This window comes from Onychostoma macrolepis, chromosome 08 (assembly GCF_012432095.1).
Source record: "Onychostoma macrolepis isolate SWU-2019 chromosome 08, ASM1243209v1, whole genome shotgun sequence".
Lineage (NCBI taxonomy): Eukaryota > Metazoa > Chordata > Actinopteri > Cypriniformes > Cyprinidae > Onychostoma > Onychostoma macrolepis.
This window is the reverse complement of record NC_081162.1, coordinates 6,533,197-6,550,896: the sequence shown is the minus strand read 5'-3', so window position 1 is coordinate 6,550,896 and position 17,700 is coordinate 6,533,197. Positions and strand designations below refer to the sequence as shown.

Below are 17,700 nucleotides of genomic sequence, written 5' to 3'. Positions count from 1 at the left end.
TGTTGTTTTAAACATACAGAAATTCAAAAATATTAAGCACCCATTTTTTTCTTTGGGCTTGTTCAAGTAAATTGGAACACTGTGTCTGGTGAAGTGGGACACACATTTTTATCTAGTCTGCTTACAAAATATTATTTCCTACAGCAGGACATTGTACAAATAATCTTTTGCAATAGAAAATCTTCAGAATTTAAAAGAATACCTTAAAACTATAAAAATAGACATACAAGTGGATTGTGCTATTGACTGTGAACTCATAACCACTGAATTAAATCACTTCAACAGAAGCATAAATTTAAAGAATTATTCAAACACTCCAACAGAAGGACAAATGTAAGCATTTAAAATGCTCCAACAGAATTGAATCACTTAAACAGAAATACATAGAAATGCCACATTTCATCTATGATGTGCCTGCTCCTGTGTGTGTGTGTGTGTGTACTGTAAGTGTTTGTCCAACTGTGTGCTTAAGTGTGTGTGTGTGTGTGTGTAACACATGCTTTCATATCTGTGTGTTTATGAAGTATATGTGTACGTATGGGTGAGAGCAGGCATTTGTTTGTTTACAGGCACTTTTTCCGAACAAAAACTTAATATTCACAAACTTCTATTCTTATGTTTGTCTTTACCTGTCCTCTGCCTACAGTTTGTGACATTTTTTGTAAAATAAAACAATTTGTCACATTAAGCAATGTATTATCTTTTAATTTATAGGATGTCCCACTTTAGCTGAATACTACTGTCCCAAATTATCTAACATAAATTTGGGACAGTAACAAAACTTGATTTAAAAATAAATAAATAAATAAAACAAAGAAACTTGCATGCTTTGCATGCAATTGAATGATCACAGGAACACCTGAACAAATTTATACTGTCGGTTGAAATAGGCTACTGTTTATATTAGAGTTTAAACTTTAACCATTTTAATAGACTTATATGCATGGGCACTTAACATGTACTTTCCCAGACCTTCCAGCATTTGAGCGGTAACCATGATATTCAAATTAAGTACTGTTATTAGGCTACAACATTTCAAGACCACCCATTCTTTGCAATTTTTTTTTTTTTAAAGGAGCACAACACCAAAAGCTTATTTTCCCTCTTTTGCTGACTTCTGCTGCACCCTAGTTGTATCTCAGCCCATTCTAACAAACCATACATCAGTGGAAAGCTTATTTATTCAGCTTCCAGATGAAGTATAAACCTCAATTTAAAAAAACATAGACCCTTATGACTGGTTTTGTGCTCCAGCGTAACATATAATAATTTTAATTTTTTTTTCAGATTTCTAAATTGAAACTCTGAGAGAAGATTCAGTACAAAAATGCAGTTAGACATACTGAAAACCTATTAACGAAAGCATGCACTCAAAGTCTGCAGCTAAACCAACTTGTTTAAAACGAAAACGTACCGCTTAAAAAAACAACAACAAAAAAACAATAGTCTTTGAAGAGGACTCAGAGTCCCAGGGTTCCTGACTGACTCGAGTGAGGAAGTCCTGTAGACAGAGCGCGTGCTGCAGAGCGAGCTGTCAATTACTGAGACACGAGACGAGCAGACGGACATCAACACACGCTCCTGATATTACAGTCCGTGGACGACGCGCTTTTCTAAAATGGGTAAGCGATTATATTACTATGAATGATGCAATAACTTTCTAATGTGTAAAATTAGCATGGCTTCGCAATCACATAATACTTTACATTGCTTATTGTTTACACAAGACGAGTCTCTGTAAACTGGTTTTCTTGGCGTTGACAGTAAGTTTTTGTTTTTTGAAAACAAATCTAAAGAGTCCGTTTTCAGGTTTTAAATTCAATGCCTAATAGACAGATTTAAGATATTGTCTATATGAAGCTGTTCAAAAGTTACCGTTTCTGAGACACTAACGTTAGTAGCCTATTTATTATCTCACTAGTTATAATTTCATTTTTACTTGTGTATAAAATGACTAGTCAGAATAGCTACTATATTTCCTAGTTAAATTCAAAAACTGAAATAGTAAGTATAGTAGCCTAATGAATATGTGCTGATGAATCTGATAAATAATATAGTGAAAATATACTAGTCACTATTTGATTATTTAGTAGGCCTAGTAGTTTGAAAAATAAGTTAAAAAAAATATATATATATTATTGTTAAGTGGATTACCATAATGGCTATTACTGTCATTTTTAGTAATTTGAGTGACTGTAATAAGAACTAGATATGAGTAACCATACCAGGTTTTGCTCTATGAGGAAGTGGTTTAGAGAAATAGCAACACTTTGCTGTTGAAGCGTAAAACCCCTCATCTGATACACCAACAGCAAACTGATGAGAATAGGGCAGATAAGCTCATTGACCAAACATCGCAGGTCACTTCTCTTTAGGAAGCCTTATCGCAGATACATATTTCTACATTGAAAACTTGTTATCGTGCTTTGATGTTGTCATAATGTGAATACCAGTTTGTTTGTGACATTATGAGGCTATTGTGATGTTATCGCACGTGGTATGGTTTTATTTTTGAGACAAATTCATGGTTAGCACATCAGAGGAAAAGCCGCAGTTTAAAGCCTTCTAGTGATGCTCAGTTAAAGAATACATTTGGGTTTGCGCCTTTTTATCCCATCTGAACAATAGCAGGCTGCCAGAAACAATGCAGAAGTTGCTATCGCGCCAGTGATAATATCAGTGGAACTTGTCACAGTCTTTCTGCACTGTGGCTCAGAAAGGGAAGTAAAATAACAGAAGCCTGTTGAGTGCCCTGGCACAGGAAACGTCTGATCTTGAAAGCGAAGCGTTGCTGGATGTTACAGACAGAGATATGAGTGTAAAGAGTGGTGAGAAGGCTATGAGAAAGGGAAGTGGAGACTTTGAGGTAGAGGCAACCCAGAGCGAACCTATAATTCAGTGCTTGTGTGGTTTGTAAATAAGATGCTGTCAGGTGCCTGATGGTTGCATTGTGCTGGTTCTATTTACACCAGATACCTGAACGGTAGATGGCTTGATATGCTCGCCCGTGTGCCATTTTTGACCTGAAATTTGGCCACCAAAAGTTCAGTGTGATGATAGTGTCCTCCCCTGCACGTACTACAGAAATACACAGCTCTAAAAAGTGTGTAAAAATGGAATCACTGCACATTCGCCTCCACAATCCAGTTCATTAAAAACAAACAGCGGCGTTGCATTGGCTGGACCGGTGTATTATAAGTGATACATGAATTATAAAATATTGTGTAATAAATGCACGACTGGTACATTTATGCAAGATTTAGATTTTATAATAGAGGATGCATTGGTGTGTTAATTTTGTTAGACAGCTCGCAAATGTTTATTTTTATATTCGAGCTGAGTATCACATAGCTGTGGTTTATGCATACAGACAGGAAGTAGTGTTGTAATCATGTGGTTTCATATTAGAATGTTCTCTTTCTTTCTTTCTTTCTTTCTGTCTTAACACGCCCATTTAACTCAGTACTTCAGATTCAAAACTGGATTTTATAAAGCAGATGCTGTGTAAACAGAGAGCGTTGCTCTGCTCATGCTAAATTAGCAGCTGATTGCGATTTTTAATGTCATTGGGATACACAGGATATACTCAAAGACACCAAACCCTCACGCCGATACCCTTTCAAAAGGTACTAATATGATAACTTTATGTACTTTTAAATCACTAATATGTACCATTTAGGGTAAATAAGGTGCAAAGATGTACCTTTTAGCTTTTGTAGGTATTGTAGGAATACTTCACTGACAACTTCGTACCTCAGACATTTTTTCTAAGAGTGTAGAGGTGATGATCTAATCAGTGTAAATGCTGTTGGTAAAGGGACAGTTTAACCAAAAATGAAAATTCAGTCATCATTTATACACCTTTATGTTGTTCCAAACCTTTTTGACTTTCTTTCTGTCGAGTACAAAAGAAGACGTTTTGAATACTGTGGCGTTATTGTTAACCAAAACTAAAACATTTACAGATTTTCGGTAACTGATATAAAGCTGAAATAAAATAAATATAAAAATATTAGATAAAAAACGTAAAACTTGAAAACTAGAACTGTTGTCTTGGCAGCATTTGTTCAGGACTGAAATTTCTGAAATTAAAAATTAAGTTAATCTATATAGAAAACCCTAAGAACTAATAAAAGTGAAGTTGTAGTGCTAAAAAATATTTAATCTTAAAAACTATTAAAAGTGAAGAAAGCATGTAGCAAAATTACTGAAATGTAAACTAAAAAATGGCAAAAAAAATTGAAAATATTCAAATTAAAGCTCATTCAAAATGTTAATAAATACATTTAATAATAAATACTAATAGTGTACAATTAATACTAAAATAACACTGAAGAATGTTTCAGCAGAAGTCAGCGGAGCTACTTTCATTGTGTGGACAAAGAAACGTTTTTTTCTTTTATGTTCTGCAGAAGAAGGTCATACAGGTTTGGAATGACACGAGAGTGAATACATTTTGACAGAATTTGCATATCAATCTCTGGGTGAACCAACTTTAGTTTACCAATTGCTTTCCAAAGTATTCACCACTGCTTTTCTGTGGTGTCTCTGGAAAAGACCTATGTCTCTCTGTTCCCAAAATGAGTATTCATCGACTGATTCAACTGCAATGGAAATTGAAAAACTCAAATCGACTGCCCACTAACAGACAGTTTCAATCGCTGTGAACACTCCTTTGATGTATCACGTGTTTACACCTTCATTTGTGTGTAACTAGTATGCTGTGCTTTGTTTTAGTGTTGGACCCTCGAGGAGAGGTCGATGTTGGTGAAGGAGAGCTAGAAGACTGTGAAAAGAAAAAGCAGGAGATGAATTCACCAAACCAGGTAAGGCGGCACATGTGGCTCGTGATTCACTCCTCCTCTTGTCATTTCAAGCCTGTATGGTGTTTTATCACATTTGTGAGAACATTTCTCGATCATAATTTACCGGAGGCTATCATATGACTTCTGTCACAGACTATTTTTATGATGGTCATTCTGTGGCAAAAGCTGCGTAACAGTTCTCAAAATTTCTGCTTTTGTGTTCCACTGAAAATCTAAAAGCGTCACAAGGGCGAGTAAATGATAACAGAATTCCTATTATTTTGGGAGAACTGTGCCTTTAAGGCATGATTATTTATCGTTTCCCAAAACCTAACTGTAAATGTGAATTTGAATTTGTATGAAGTTTATGTAAATTTCACATCAACTGATTCTCCTGATGTGGCTGAAGTGCAAATTTTGCTCGTAAAAATAACATCTCACTTCCCCTTTCGATCTAATGACTGTTGCCAAATTGATTTCTGGTATTATTGCAATATTTCGGTTACAGAGAATGCTGATGTCAGTAACAGTAGTTAGTCACATGAGATATGACAAGTGTTACCTTGTGGTTAGATTGTCCATTTGACTTTCATTTTGCAAGAAAACTTTTTTTCTCTGATGTGAGCAGGAAAAAATCTGTATTCCAGTATATTTACATGCGTTGACTCAACAGCCCCTGGTCTCATTTATTTTGGTTACAGTTTTCGGTTCTTCATTTCTGCAGTACATCAGAATAACAAGTGAATGAGAGAGTTTTGAGTGTTACATCGCAGGGGATTGGTAAAATGTGGCACTTATAGTCATTTCTTTCATTCTACACACAAAGATACGCATATAAACAATCCCAGATGTTTTTTTGTTTTTTTTTTCTCTCACACTTCTGGTAATTGAAAACAGTGTTTGTATGCTACTGCAAAGATGCATCATATTTCCAGGGTGGCGTCAGAAGTTGAAAGCCATGTGGTTTTGGTGGTGAGCGCTGGCCATGCCACTGCGTCTTCATCAGCATGTATAAACTCTCATTCTGAGTGTTATTGACACGTCCGCTACTGACTAACCCACGCACTTTTCCGAAATTTGAATGAGGTGGAAATTTAAGAGTTGCAGCTCGCAGAAATCTCTCACACTGGGGTCTGTGCTACTTTTAGCCACAGTTCGAGAGGGACGGGGGCACGGTTCTCAACACAAAAAAACCCTTCCTATTTGAAACTCGAAGGTAGCATTTAAGCACTAAGCTCTTCCCTATTGTGGTCTTGATATGACTGTATTAAATTGAACGAGTGATCTTATGTATTTGTTGCATATCAAGTGGCCTAAATTGTTTTACGTACTTTAATATGCATTCCACCAGTTACATCTCTTTTTATATTTGATTATATTTGTGGTTAAAGAATGATTTTGTAACAATTTCATTAGATAAAAGACACAAAATGCATACACAGTGTAAACAGACCATTATAAACTTAAATACCACCTGCGTTTTTCTCAAAAATGCATTTCCCTTGATTACAAGATATTCAAATATTTATTCCAAGAACTAGTGCTAACACACAATTCCTCAAAGCTGGTTATCTGTGTTGTCAATATAACAGGAAATGTTTGGGTAGATGGTAATCAGATAAAGCTGTATATGAAATTTCAGTGAAGCTGACTCAATTCAGGACAGACTGGAGCTCAGCAGCACCCATAGCAAGTGACATGTGTCAATTTTTCTCTGTTGTATTTACGACTGAAGTGAGGGAAAGAATGAATCAGACTCTTTTAGATTGCCCCAGCTTTTGGGCCTACATGCATGATATTATTCCCTTCACAGGAGAGAGATTTAAACTTAGGCCTCAATGTTTACTCATTTCAGTACACTGAAAAGGGGCCTTCTTATCTTCTATATTACTCAGAGGCTAGAATAAAGCCCTATATGCACAATATTAGTCATTGTAGAGGCCTTATTCTGGGAAGAAGTTACCCTCTCTGAGGAACTCTATTCAGTGTGAAACTTACTGACTGAACATTGCTTTGGCAGCAAACGGCAGAGATCAACCACCAGAGTCATCAAATGGAAATCCAAAGCTTTCTGTGCGTAGCATATATAGTCACTGGGGAATTTCTCTTTGCAAGCTGTAACGAATGTGATTTAACCAAACACTGTTTCCAAAAAATTGTTTCCACAAACAATTAAGCCTGCTGAAACCAGTCTAAGCTTAGCTGAGAAGTGGCCAAAACCTAAAACCAGCAAACCAGCTTAGGCCGATTTCAAAATTATTGTTAGTCAAGTCAAGTTAACTTTAATTCTACAGCGCTTTATACAATATAGATTGTTTCAAAGCAGCTTCACAGAGATAAACATGAAAATAACAGAATCAATTATGGAAACTCATCTATAAAAACATTGCTGTAAAACTGCTGTAAAGCAGCTTTAAAAGACAATATTGTCATTATTTAGCTCAAGTGAGTTCAGTTCAGATCAGTGATGTTCATCAATTTTGAAATGAGTTCAATTCTGCTAAAGGCAATTCTACAAAAGGCACCAATGTCGTTCGTTATTCAGCTCAAGTCAATTCAGTATTGATGTTTCTTCCATCAAAGTTGATTTTTTTATTTTCAACCCTGTTGCTTTAAGACTTCTTTATGTAAATGAACTCATTTATGATTGGCTGAAAAATACATTTTTATAAAATCATGTTTTTCATAATGGACCCTTAAAACGCCAGTTGGTCTGACATGCATCAGGGCCACAATGTATGCCAGCTGTAGATAAGCAGCTTTTGTCATAATTTGCTTACATGAACTTATTTTCTAGGGTTTACCAACTTTTCTGCCCCCCTCTTATAAGTCATGTGTGTTGTTACTGAGTGGGCGAACTTGTGACGGCTGGCGTTAATTTCTGCATGCCTTCACTCTTTCATTTCTCACTTGCGGCCTGCCTGCACTGTGGGTCATTGTCCTGTGTGCTTGAGCGCTAGTAGCTAGCAGTTCCACTTTGGCCTGATCATCTTATAGCACTTTGCCACACAGGGTGAATGTGCTGTTTTTCTGTAGATAACATTCACTTACTTCCCTGTTTTAACAGGGCTTGTTACTTCCTTGCTATGCAAGAACATCTACAAGGTTTATATGGTACTAATTATCACTTTAGCGGTGAGTGCATCAGTGTGTAACTTATCCTGAACAGTTTGTGCTAAAGAAATGGATCATACCCCAAGTCACGAGAAGAGGTGTTTCAGAGTTATCAGACTTGCGCATTTCACATGGCGGACGATTAAAAAGTTCAGTAAATGTACACTGAAGGAGGGATCCAAGCCATGTATAAAGACTAAAGATCGGCGGTAGGCAGTACTGGGTAGTAACTGATTACATGTAATCTGGATTACATAATCAGATAAAAAAAAATAAGTGCTTGCAATTAGATTATATTACATTTTAAAGCACTCATAATCTGATTACAGTTACTGTATCAGTTATTGTAATCAGTTACTTTTTTATAGATTACATGATTACATTATTTACACAACAACTGTATATTATTCGTAATGTTTTTTTTCCCCTTTCTAAACTGCTTATATACATTCTCATGGAACTGCACACACCAGCCACTAATAAGGTGACTATAATTACACTAAAGATGAAAAGGCCACACAATTAGTTCTTCAAGGAACCCCAGTTTGGGAAGCCCTGGTGTAATGTAATGTTTAATGCATTTCATGACATTGATAAAGAAGAATGGAAAACATGAGTAAGGTAAAAAAGTAATCTAAAAATAGTCAGAATATATTACCTAATATGTGTAATCCAACAGATTACATTACTAACTACAATTTCCGTCATTTGAATCTGTAATCAGTAATGGACTACAATTCGTAAGTAACCTACTCAGCACTGGCAGTAGGCTAATCTTAAAACACCATAGGATTCACCTATAACATAATAGAAACTATTCAGCATTGGGCTAAAAACCTTAGCATTTGTATAGCAATTCTAACATACCTAGTGGCGAGTTTTGTAAGTGCAAGAACCACTAACGTTTCCTGGCAATTTGTGTTTTTGTCTGTATTAGCCTTGATTTAGCTTATATAAATAATATACTTAAAAGGATGTAGGCCTACCTAAGTGCAAACTAAATATAATGTTTTCAGATACTTAATTGCATATTTACAATACTGACAAGCATTTATGCTAAACTAAAATATACTTAAATAAGCGTGTGTCATATATTTAGATATATTTGTAACTAAACATTTGTAATGATAAAGTAATATTGAATAATCAAGTACTTTACATGTGCTTTAATATGTTAGTCAATAAATCATACTTCTATACAGCATGACAAAATATTAAAACAAACTTTTTTTTTAATTAAACTTTTAATTTGACATTATTACAAAGTGCACTTAAGCGTGTTAAGAAACAGACATTAAAGTGAACCGTATTTGAGTACACTTAAGTGGCCTTTTATCATTAATATTGTAATATCTGCAAGTACAGTTTTTTAATATATATTTAAGATTCAAAGTACAAGTGCACATGCAATACAGTTAAGCACATTTCTTTTTCACAACGGCTGATAATGAGATTTCTGTGGTCCATAGCGTGGCCCATTCACACCAAGAATGATAAATATAAAGATAACCATATCACTGTCCACAATAATGGACTATAATATTATATAGTGTTTATTATAAGCGTGTGCTGAAGTTTTGTCGTCTGCTGCTTTAAAGTCAGGTGGATTTAAACATTATCATTGTTGTTATTGTTATAGTTGTGGTTTGAAATATTAAAATATTATAATTGTACTTATCATGAACAGCCCTTTATTCTGGAGTTTAGCATCTTCCACAAAGCCTTTTGATCAAATTGTGCAAAAGTGTGATCTGAGGAACATCTCTCATAATCCCACTTCACTTTTTTAGTGTCATATAGGTAAGGAAGGCTACATTCATACTCTTGTGTTTTGCGGACACCAAACTCCCGCCCTCTTGCAGTAACTGCAAAGTTTCTCATGTTTGCACCACTCGTGTCTTTATCAGAGAGGAGTACAGCACTAGTGCAGCTTTCTTTTGTGAAAACCCCACCAGTGGTTCGGTTTCCCTTCAAACAGGATGTCTGGTTACTTATTGAAAGTGGTGGTGAAAGCCAAAGCTGTTGTGTTTTCAGTCTCACACTCTGAATATGACTCGTCTCGGAACGGAGTTGCATGAGCACCTATATCACCTGCAATTTTGCATGAGGCTTTGAGAAAATGAATCAGTGAGATGATTTATCAGGCTGTTTGTGTGAAAGTGAAATTTGAAGGTTGTTCGAAGCAGTTACGCTGCTTCCTGTAAATGACACAAACTCACCCACATATATTCATATATTGCCTATATCGTGTACAGTGCACACGCATGCTGTAGATTTATTGTTTATCGAACTGTTATGTTGGGAACTCCTGAATTGGGCAGAAACTGACAATTATATGAAATAGAACATTTTTCGACCTAGGGTGAGTCTCACAAAAACATGTCCAGGTCATTTCACCTTAAAATAAAAATTAGAAAAAATATGTTTTGCATAAAGTCAGTTACATTTATTTTATTTTATTCATTGTGACCGTTTCCCCTAAATCTTTTTTTAACCTGCTGTGTTGTGACTTAATAAATTCTTCTTATTTGAAGAAAAAAAAAAAATACTATATTAAAATATTATTATATTATATTATATATTTAATTAATACAAAAAAAATATTTTTGTCATTTTATTTAAATTGTACAAGAAATACTACCATAATCTAAATTAATTACTATTTAAATGTTAATCATAAATAAAATATTTTTAAACAGTATAATAGTGAGGTATATGAAAACAATGTAACATTCTACTACTCGAACAATATGCGTAATATTTCTAAAATATTTTTTCTTCAAGTAAAAGCACTTTTTTTTTGGACAACTTTTGTGATTTTGTGACTTTTAACCATACACTATTTTTCCACTAGACCAGCAGGGAGATGGAGAGCATGGTGTCCACTAATAGCAGCAAGGAAGGTTCCAGAGCGGACCAATCTGAGAGTGAAGAGAGGACCTTTGTGACCAAACTGTACTGTTTCATGAAGGAAAGAGGCACGCCTATAGAGAGAATTCCCCATCTTGGCTTTAAACAGAGTGAGTCTGAATACTGTTGCATGTAATATTACAGCATTTAAATAAGTGGTTTTCAGCTGGTTTTGCTTCAAGATGTAGATTTTACATTGAACATCATGTGGCAATCCAACACAAAAACCTCAAATACTCTCAAAATCGTGCAAATGTACTGTACTCCAATAAATGTAATTGTTAAGAACTGTGTAGGCCCTACAGTATGCAAAGTTTTAGTTTGAAGCTCTCAGCAGCCATAATTCACAAACCAAGTGAACCCGTGTTTAATGTTGTTCCGGGCTCATCTTTTGTTTTACATTCTATAGTTTTGTTCATGGTTTCTGAGCGTGAGGGCATGTTACACAATGTATACATGTTGGAATCTGTCTGATTTGACTAGCTTTTACAAGCAAAAGATCAGATACACAGACTTTGACATCAGTAACAAAGTTAAAGGGTTTCTCCTCCCTTTTAAAAGTTGAACAGCCGATTTATTATGCTGTTCCAACAATGCACAACTATTTAGTTAATTGCACTTACATTTAGCATGATTTTTCAAAACAGAACACAACCGGAACCATTTTTTGGGTTGCAATGCGCTCATTAAAACCACTAATATATCATATATATATATATATATATATATATATATATATATATATATATATATATATATATATATAACATGCTGACTAAATCATGTACTGTGTCTGACACTTTCCTAGAATGTGGTACACTTTGGTGTACCAGGACTTTTATTTAAACCATGAGACAAGTAATAATCACATTATTAATTACGTTATGAGATCTGTTAGATAACTGTTATCTAGAATAAAACAAATCTAAAATGAATTAATGAATTAATTAAGCTAATTAAAATAGAATTAAATTATTATTAGTCAGGATTTTGACAGTCTATTTAATTCATTGTATTAAAAAATAATTTAAAATTGTGAAAAAAAATTATATTTAGTCCCCCATTTTGCATAGCTATTTTACAATGTGATTTTTCCTCATTACAGATCATTACACTCTCAAAACTGACTTAATTTGTACATTTTATAATGGGACAGAAAGACAAAAAGTTTTGACAAAATTTAGTTGTGTTGAGCTCAATCATGTACGTCTGTTAACCAAAATATTTTCTTTAATTAATAGAAAATGTTTATTAATAACTACAAACTACAAACTCGGTACCACTACTGAGTGAGGCTACATTTGTGCTAAATTTGCAACCCTGTTACCCCTTCTGGCATTGTTGTTGTTGTTTTTTTCTTCTTTTTTTAAAAGGTTTTAAAATGTATTTCAGAATGTCCCAAAATTTGGTAACAAGGTCGCATACCTCATATACATTTAATCTGTCTTCCTCATTTCACTGATTTTCACTGTTCACAGTTTTGATGAGAAATGCCATCTACATCTCATAACTTGATTTTTACGATTGTGTGTTGACGCAATCATGTCTCTGTCTTTTTTCCAGTCAACCTGTGGAAAATCTACAAAGCTGTGGAGACACTTGGAGGATATGATGCGGTAAGTCTCCTCACACAAACAAACCTCCAGACAGACCTTTCACAACCTGGTGCTGGTCTATCTCCCCCATCTCTCATTCACACCCCTGATAGCATTATCTTGTCGATATATTGTGCAAGTATGCCAACTGCCCGAGGCTTCTGCACCTAATGAGGAAGTTGAGAAGCAGGTCATGCATTTGCCACTTGCTCTTGCACAGTGGAAACTATGAGTGACCGTTATGACCACAATGAGAACAGGGTCCATCTTCCACCTAGCACTTTCTGCCCAAACCTGCTGCTTCAAAGCTTTGTTCTGTCACACTTAAGTTTCCACTCACTCTATAACGTGCTAAAGTGTTTGTATTTTTAATGAGTGTGCGTGTGGTCAGTAAAACCGATGTTTGATAAAACAATGTCTGTCTGTCTGCATATAATTTTAGTCTTGGTCAAAGGGGGTCTGTGTGTGAATTAGGTCTGGGAGTGGAAAGTCTGACCTTGTACTCTAAAAAGAGTCATGCTAAAAAAATGCCATTATTGCATCAATCAAACTTTTTTCCAGTAACGCAACTAAGCTGAACGTGTTTGCTGTCACCAAACAAACTTCAGAGGACTGATACGTGTAAATAAAAAGTACCTTGGTCATTAATTGATTTAGCAATGTGTCAGGCAGTAAGGGTGGTATTAGCATTGTAAAGCTGAAACTTTTATCAGCCTGTGAAAATAAATTTGGGGTATGTACTTACACACATATGAGGCAACCTCTGAAACTAACCGGTGACTAATCATGAAGTTCCACTATGACAAGGGCTGATCAGACTGATACCGCAGTGCGTACAATACACACACAGTCCAAGAAAACAAAATGCAAGCACAGATGCTAATTTAGAATTGCACATGAAACACATTTATCTATAAGGCGCTTTCACATTAGCAAAACTTTGTAGGCAAAGAAAGTCCATTGTCAGTAGTGATGCATGAAGCACCGTTTAGTCAAGAGGTCACTTCCCAATTAAACAGCATTGTGTTGGTCAACATGGCACATTGACATGTTCAGAGTTAAACAAGCTTGAATTCAATACAAAATCCATATAGGGAACACATCCCTTGTGTGAACTTCCCATTGAGAAGACTGGATTTTGCCTGCAAAATTTTTTGTATAAAGGTAAATTTATGTAACCACACTCTTAGAACACCAAACAATTTTTTTTATTCATTTTTGCCTTTGTTATGATAGGACCATTTAGATCTGACAGGAAGCGAAGTGGGAGAGAGAGGGGGTGGGATCAGGAAAGGTCCTTGAGCTGGGATACGAATTCAGGAAAGCTCGTAGCACAACGACGCTGTATGTCGGCGCGCTGCCCATGAGGCTATTGGCACCGACAGAACACCAAACCATTTTTAACAATGTTTTGTTAACAACGTTTGGGAGGAGCACGTTCAGATAATCAACCAATTTAGCACAGATAGAGCATGATAATTAGCACAATACTCTGACCAACTTACTTCTGTCTCACAGTAGGTCCTACTGTACAGTAGGTGGTTGAATTTAGTTTTGTTTTCTTCTAAGGGTGTGTAATAACGTTGTGTTTGCTCACAGGTAACAGCGCGGAGGCTATGGAAAAATGTGTACGATGAGCTGGGTGGTAGTCCAGGCAGTACCAGTGCAGCCACCTGCACACGCAGACACTACGAAAGGTAAACTCACTTGTTAACTGTAATGAACCAGACAATTATTATTATATTTTTTTTAAGTCGAAAATCTTAAGTCGGATCATGAACACAACTTCTCAGTTCAAGAAATGTGCATTGACTGTTAACCCATGGCTCCAACAGTAAAACACTTTCTTTGTGCAGGTTGGTGTTGCCCTTTGAGCGGCAGCTGAAAGGGGAGGAGGACAAACCGCTACCACCCTCCAAACCTCGAAAGCAGTACAAGAGGAGCCCTGAGAACAGGGGAAGTAAGCCAGAGAGCAAGAAGAAGAGGAAGATGGAGAGAGAAGAGTGCGAGGTGAGCAGGAAGAAAATGCACTCGGATCAAAGAAACTCTTTGTCAAATGTACAGTTAGGGTTGGGATTATGCTAGGAGAACTTCAGTTTTGTGACGACACATTTTTAAGTAATGACGCAAACAGATTGTTGAATTGATTCATTGAAATTAACCATTTGAACCATCCATCCATTCTTCAAACCAATTGTCCTATGTAGGGTCAGGGGCATGCTGGAGCCAATCCCAGTGTCTCAGGCCGTAGGCAGGGAAATACCCTGAACCATAGGTCTTTAACCCTGCTCCTGGGGACTCACTGTCCTGCAAAGTTTATTTCCAACCTTCTTCCGCACACCTGGCCTGTGACTTTTCAAGTGATCCTGAACACCTTGATTAGCTGGATCAGGTGTGTTTGATTAGGGTTGGAGCTGAACTCTGCAGGACAGTGGGTCCCCAGGTGCAGGGTTGAAGACCTATGCCCTGGACGGTTGGCTATTCGAACCCATTCATAGAAAATAATTTAGTGCTGTTTATGCTACTGTCTAAATCAGGGATGTCAAACAGTTCCTGGAGGGCTACAGCAGAGTTTAGCTTCAGATTTATTTAAATACACCTAAACCAGCCCTGTTGAAAAAAAACAGCACATGCTGGTTAGGTATGTTTTGAAGCATGGCAGCTGGATTGAACTGGTTATAAGCTGGTCATGAACTGGTCATGTGCAGGTCATGTGCAAGTCTTAAGGAACTAGCTCCTGCTCAGGACCAGCTCATAACCAGCTCAGGACCAACTTAAACCAGCTCATGACCAACTAAGGGCCAGTTTAAACCAGCTGCCATGCTTCAAAACATACCTAACCAGCATATGCTGTTTTTTTTTTCAACAGGGAGCCAATCAAGGTATTCAGGATTACTTGAAAACTTAAGGTAGTTGTGTTGGAGCAGGTTGGTGTTAAACTCTGCAGGACCGTGGCCCTTCAGGAGATGATATTGACACCCCTTGTCTAAATGCTCCCATATTCAAGTCTTGGGGAAGGACGGGTCACAGTCAATCAGCTAGTCTAATCACATTCTTTAAGAAATTGAATGGCCAAATAAAAGGCACATTAGAACTTTCACAACAATTTGATGCTGAGTGTATGTCTCAAAATGTCCTATGTGTGGAGATGTATCTGTCTGCTTCTTGTCCTGAAGCATATCCCTTTTGTTCACAGGACAAAATGGGATCAGATCATCACTGTGAGAGAGGCATGTGCTCGCATCACAGTCCCTGGTTGGCATCCTCCGATCGCCTAGACTCTGATCAGTCATCCACAGTTTCTGTCCACGGTCCCCACCCTGGCACCTGCTCTAGAGAGATCTCTCTCCTTCATACTCCCACCACAACTGAGGTGATCTCTCCCTTGGAGAAGAAGAAGCGTCTGGCCCAGGCAAGCCTGACCATTCCCACCTCTGGTGCCTTGGAGGATGGTGCAGAACTGGAGAGACCCTCTGTTATTCAGCTATCCCACTCTTCCCAGTCTCCTGTGTGTCCTTCTTCTACTCGCACTCGCCACTCATCTGATGGCTCACCCCTTCCCGTCTCCTCACCGTCTGGCTCCTTGTCCCGTAGCCCCTCTCCTTGCTCTGTCTCCTCTGAGGACTGTATAGCCGTGACGACCCAGTCTCCTCCCAAAGAACCCGAAAGTAAGACACCTTCTCGTTTGTCCACTCTGCCCATGTCCAAGGCTGCTAGCACCGGAGTTTGCAAGCCTCTCGGATGTTACCCTAGCAGCAAAGAACTTGCCAACTATCACCGTTACCATTACAGGGATTTTCTGCAAGGTGGCCCACCCCATTCCGAAAAGACCCAGAGAAGTCTTTTGCAATGGACCTCGGATGGTAAATCCTACAGGCTGCCTTCACCTGCATACTCCAAACCCTGCTGGGTCCCTCATGCCTCCAGCTTCTACAAGGTCTCACCACGAGATACTTGCAGGCCTGTGTCACTACAGCCCACTTTTAAACCACACATGTCCTACTCCCAACACCTCCTAAAGAGGCCCACCACTGAGGAATCCTACTTGAAGAAGATACCAGTAGGTTCTCCACATCGTATTACGGACAGGAAAGAGAAAGCAAAGACAGCATTGCCTCTGCCTACCCAGCAGTTCCTCTTCCACCCTCATGCCGGTCTACCAATGCTCTACTCGCCAACCATAGAGAGACCTCGGGCAGACTTAACTGAACGGTTGAAGGCTCTACCTTTTCAACCAGTCCTTCTTCCAAACCATCTCACAATACCTCCCGCTCAGACCCACTCTATGCATTGCCCGCCAGTGGGTAACCCCTTTCCTGGGTCTTACGAGGCTGCTTTGCCCTCCTACCATTACCCGTTACCCATCTGGCATCCACCCACTGGGTACAACATGGCAGGCCTGCAGCCGTACTGAACTATTCTGAAATGACTGGTCCTTACGGTCTAGATGTCTGTAACTCTTCAGGTGTATAGGTCAACGTGAAACCAAAATTGATGCGGTTTATTTTTCTTTATACAGGCTCCTTCACAAGTTAATACAAACTCTGATACTGAAGGATAAAATGAGTCACCGGATCATTTCACATGAAGTAAAATGGGTTGCAAAGTGTTTAATGTTGATTTTAAAAACTAATGCTAACTGAAAGACTGTTGCATACAAAGTCCTGTAGCTCAGCTGGTAGAGCACAGCACTAGCAACGGCAAGGTTTTGGAAGCAATTCCCAGTGTATACACAATACTGATAAAATGTAGCAGTGAATGCACTGTTGTAAATCACTTTGGAGAAAATTGTCTGGCAAATGCTGTTAAAATGTAAATGATACATGTTGATATGATCAACAGTGTACCTATATCTGCAAGAGAATAACCTCCTATCATGTGTTCATGTGGAATAAGCATACACAATCTTTTTAATGCCATTCTTCTAATGAATACAAATTATTTTGTGGTACAATTTAGGGGCCAGCGTAAATAATCTTCATCAAGTTTCTTGCATATCTTGATAAAGGGCTAGAGTGGCTCAAAAAGGAATTCACATAAGGGTACTTCCTAGAAATTTTTAAACTTTTCACATTTATATTACATAAGGCACTTGACAAGATCAATGCGTTTTGACAGCGCACCATTAATGTGAAAAATGTCTGCAATGTATAGTTACTGTATACAATATAGCATACTGACTGAATGTAAAAAATATTTTTGTATAAAATAAATGCGTCAAGATCATTTCAGGTCTTCAAGACACTTCCTGTAAATCAATTGCAAAGATTCCAGCA

At 37.4% G+C, this 17,700-nt stretch overlaps 1 protein-coding gene across 1 annotated transcript; it reads left to right on the top strand.

The window, feature by feature from the left end:
• The first annotated feature begins 1,487 nt into the window (after positions 1-1,487).
• arid5a (AT-rich interactive domain 5A) lies at positions 1,488-17,650 on the top strand. Its single transcript, XM_058785611.1, has 7 exons — positions 1,488-1,622; positions 4,738-4,826; positions 10,774-10,939; positions 12,393-12,445; positions 14,024-14,121; positions 14,281-14,434; positions 15,621-17,650. Exons 1-7 carry the CDS (start codon positions 1,619-1,621, stop codon positions 16,836-16,838), a joined length of 1,782 nt encoding a protein of 593 aa, XP_058641594.1. The 5' UTR covers positions 1,488-1,618; the 3' UTR covers positions 16,839-17,650.
• Positions 17,651-17,700: the final 50 nt, after the last annotated feature.

Excerpts from the sequence above, each read along its gene's own strand:
- arid5a (XM_058785611.1), top strand. Across the intron at positions 4,827-10,773 it reads AGATGAATTCACCAAACCAG|ACCAGCAGGGAGATGGAGAG; the intron begins GTAAGGCGGCAC and ends TTTTTCCACTAG. Across the intron at positions 10,940-12,392 it reads CCATCTTGGCTTTAAACAGA|TCAACCTGTGGAAAATCTAC; the intron begins GTGAGTCTGAAT and ends TCTTTTTTCCAG.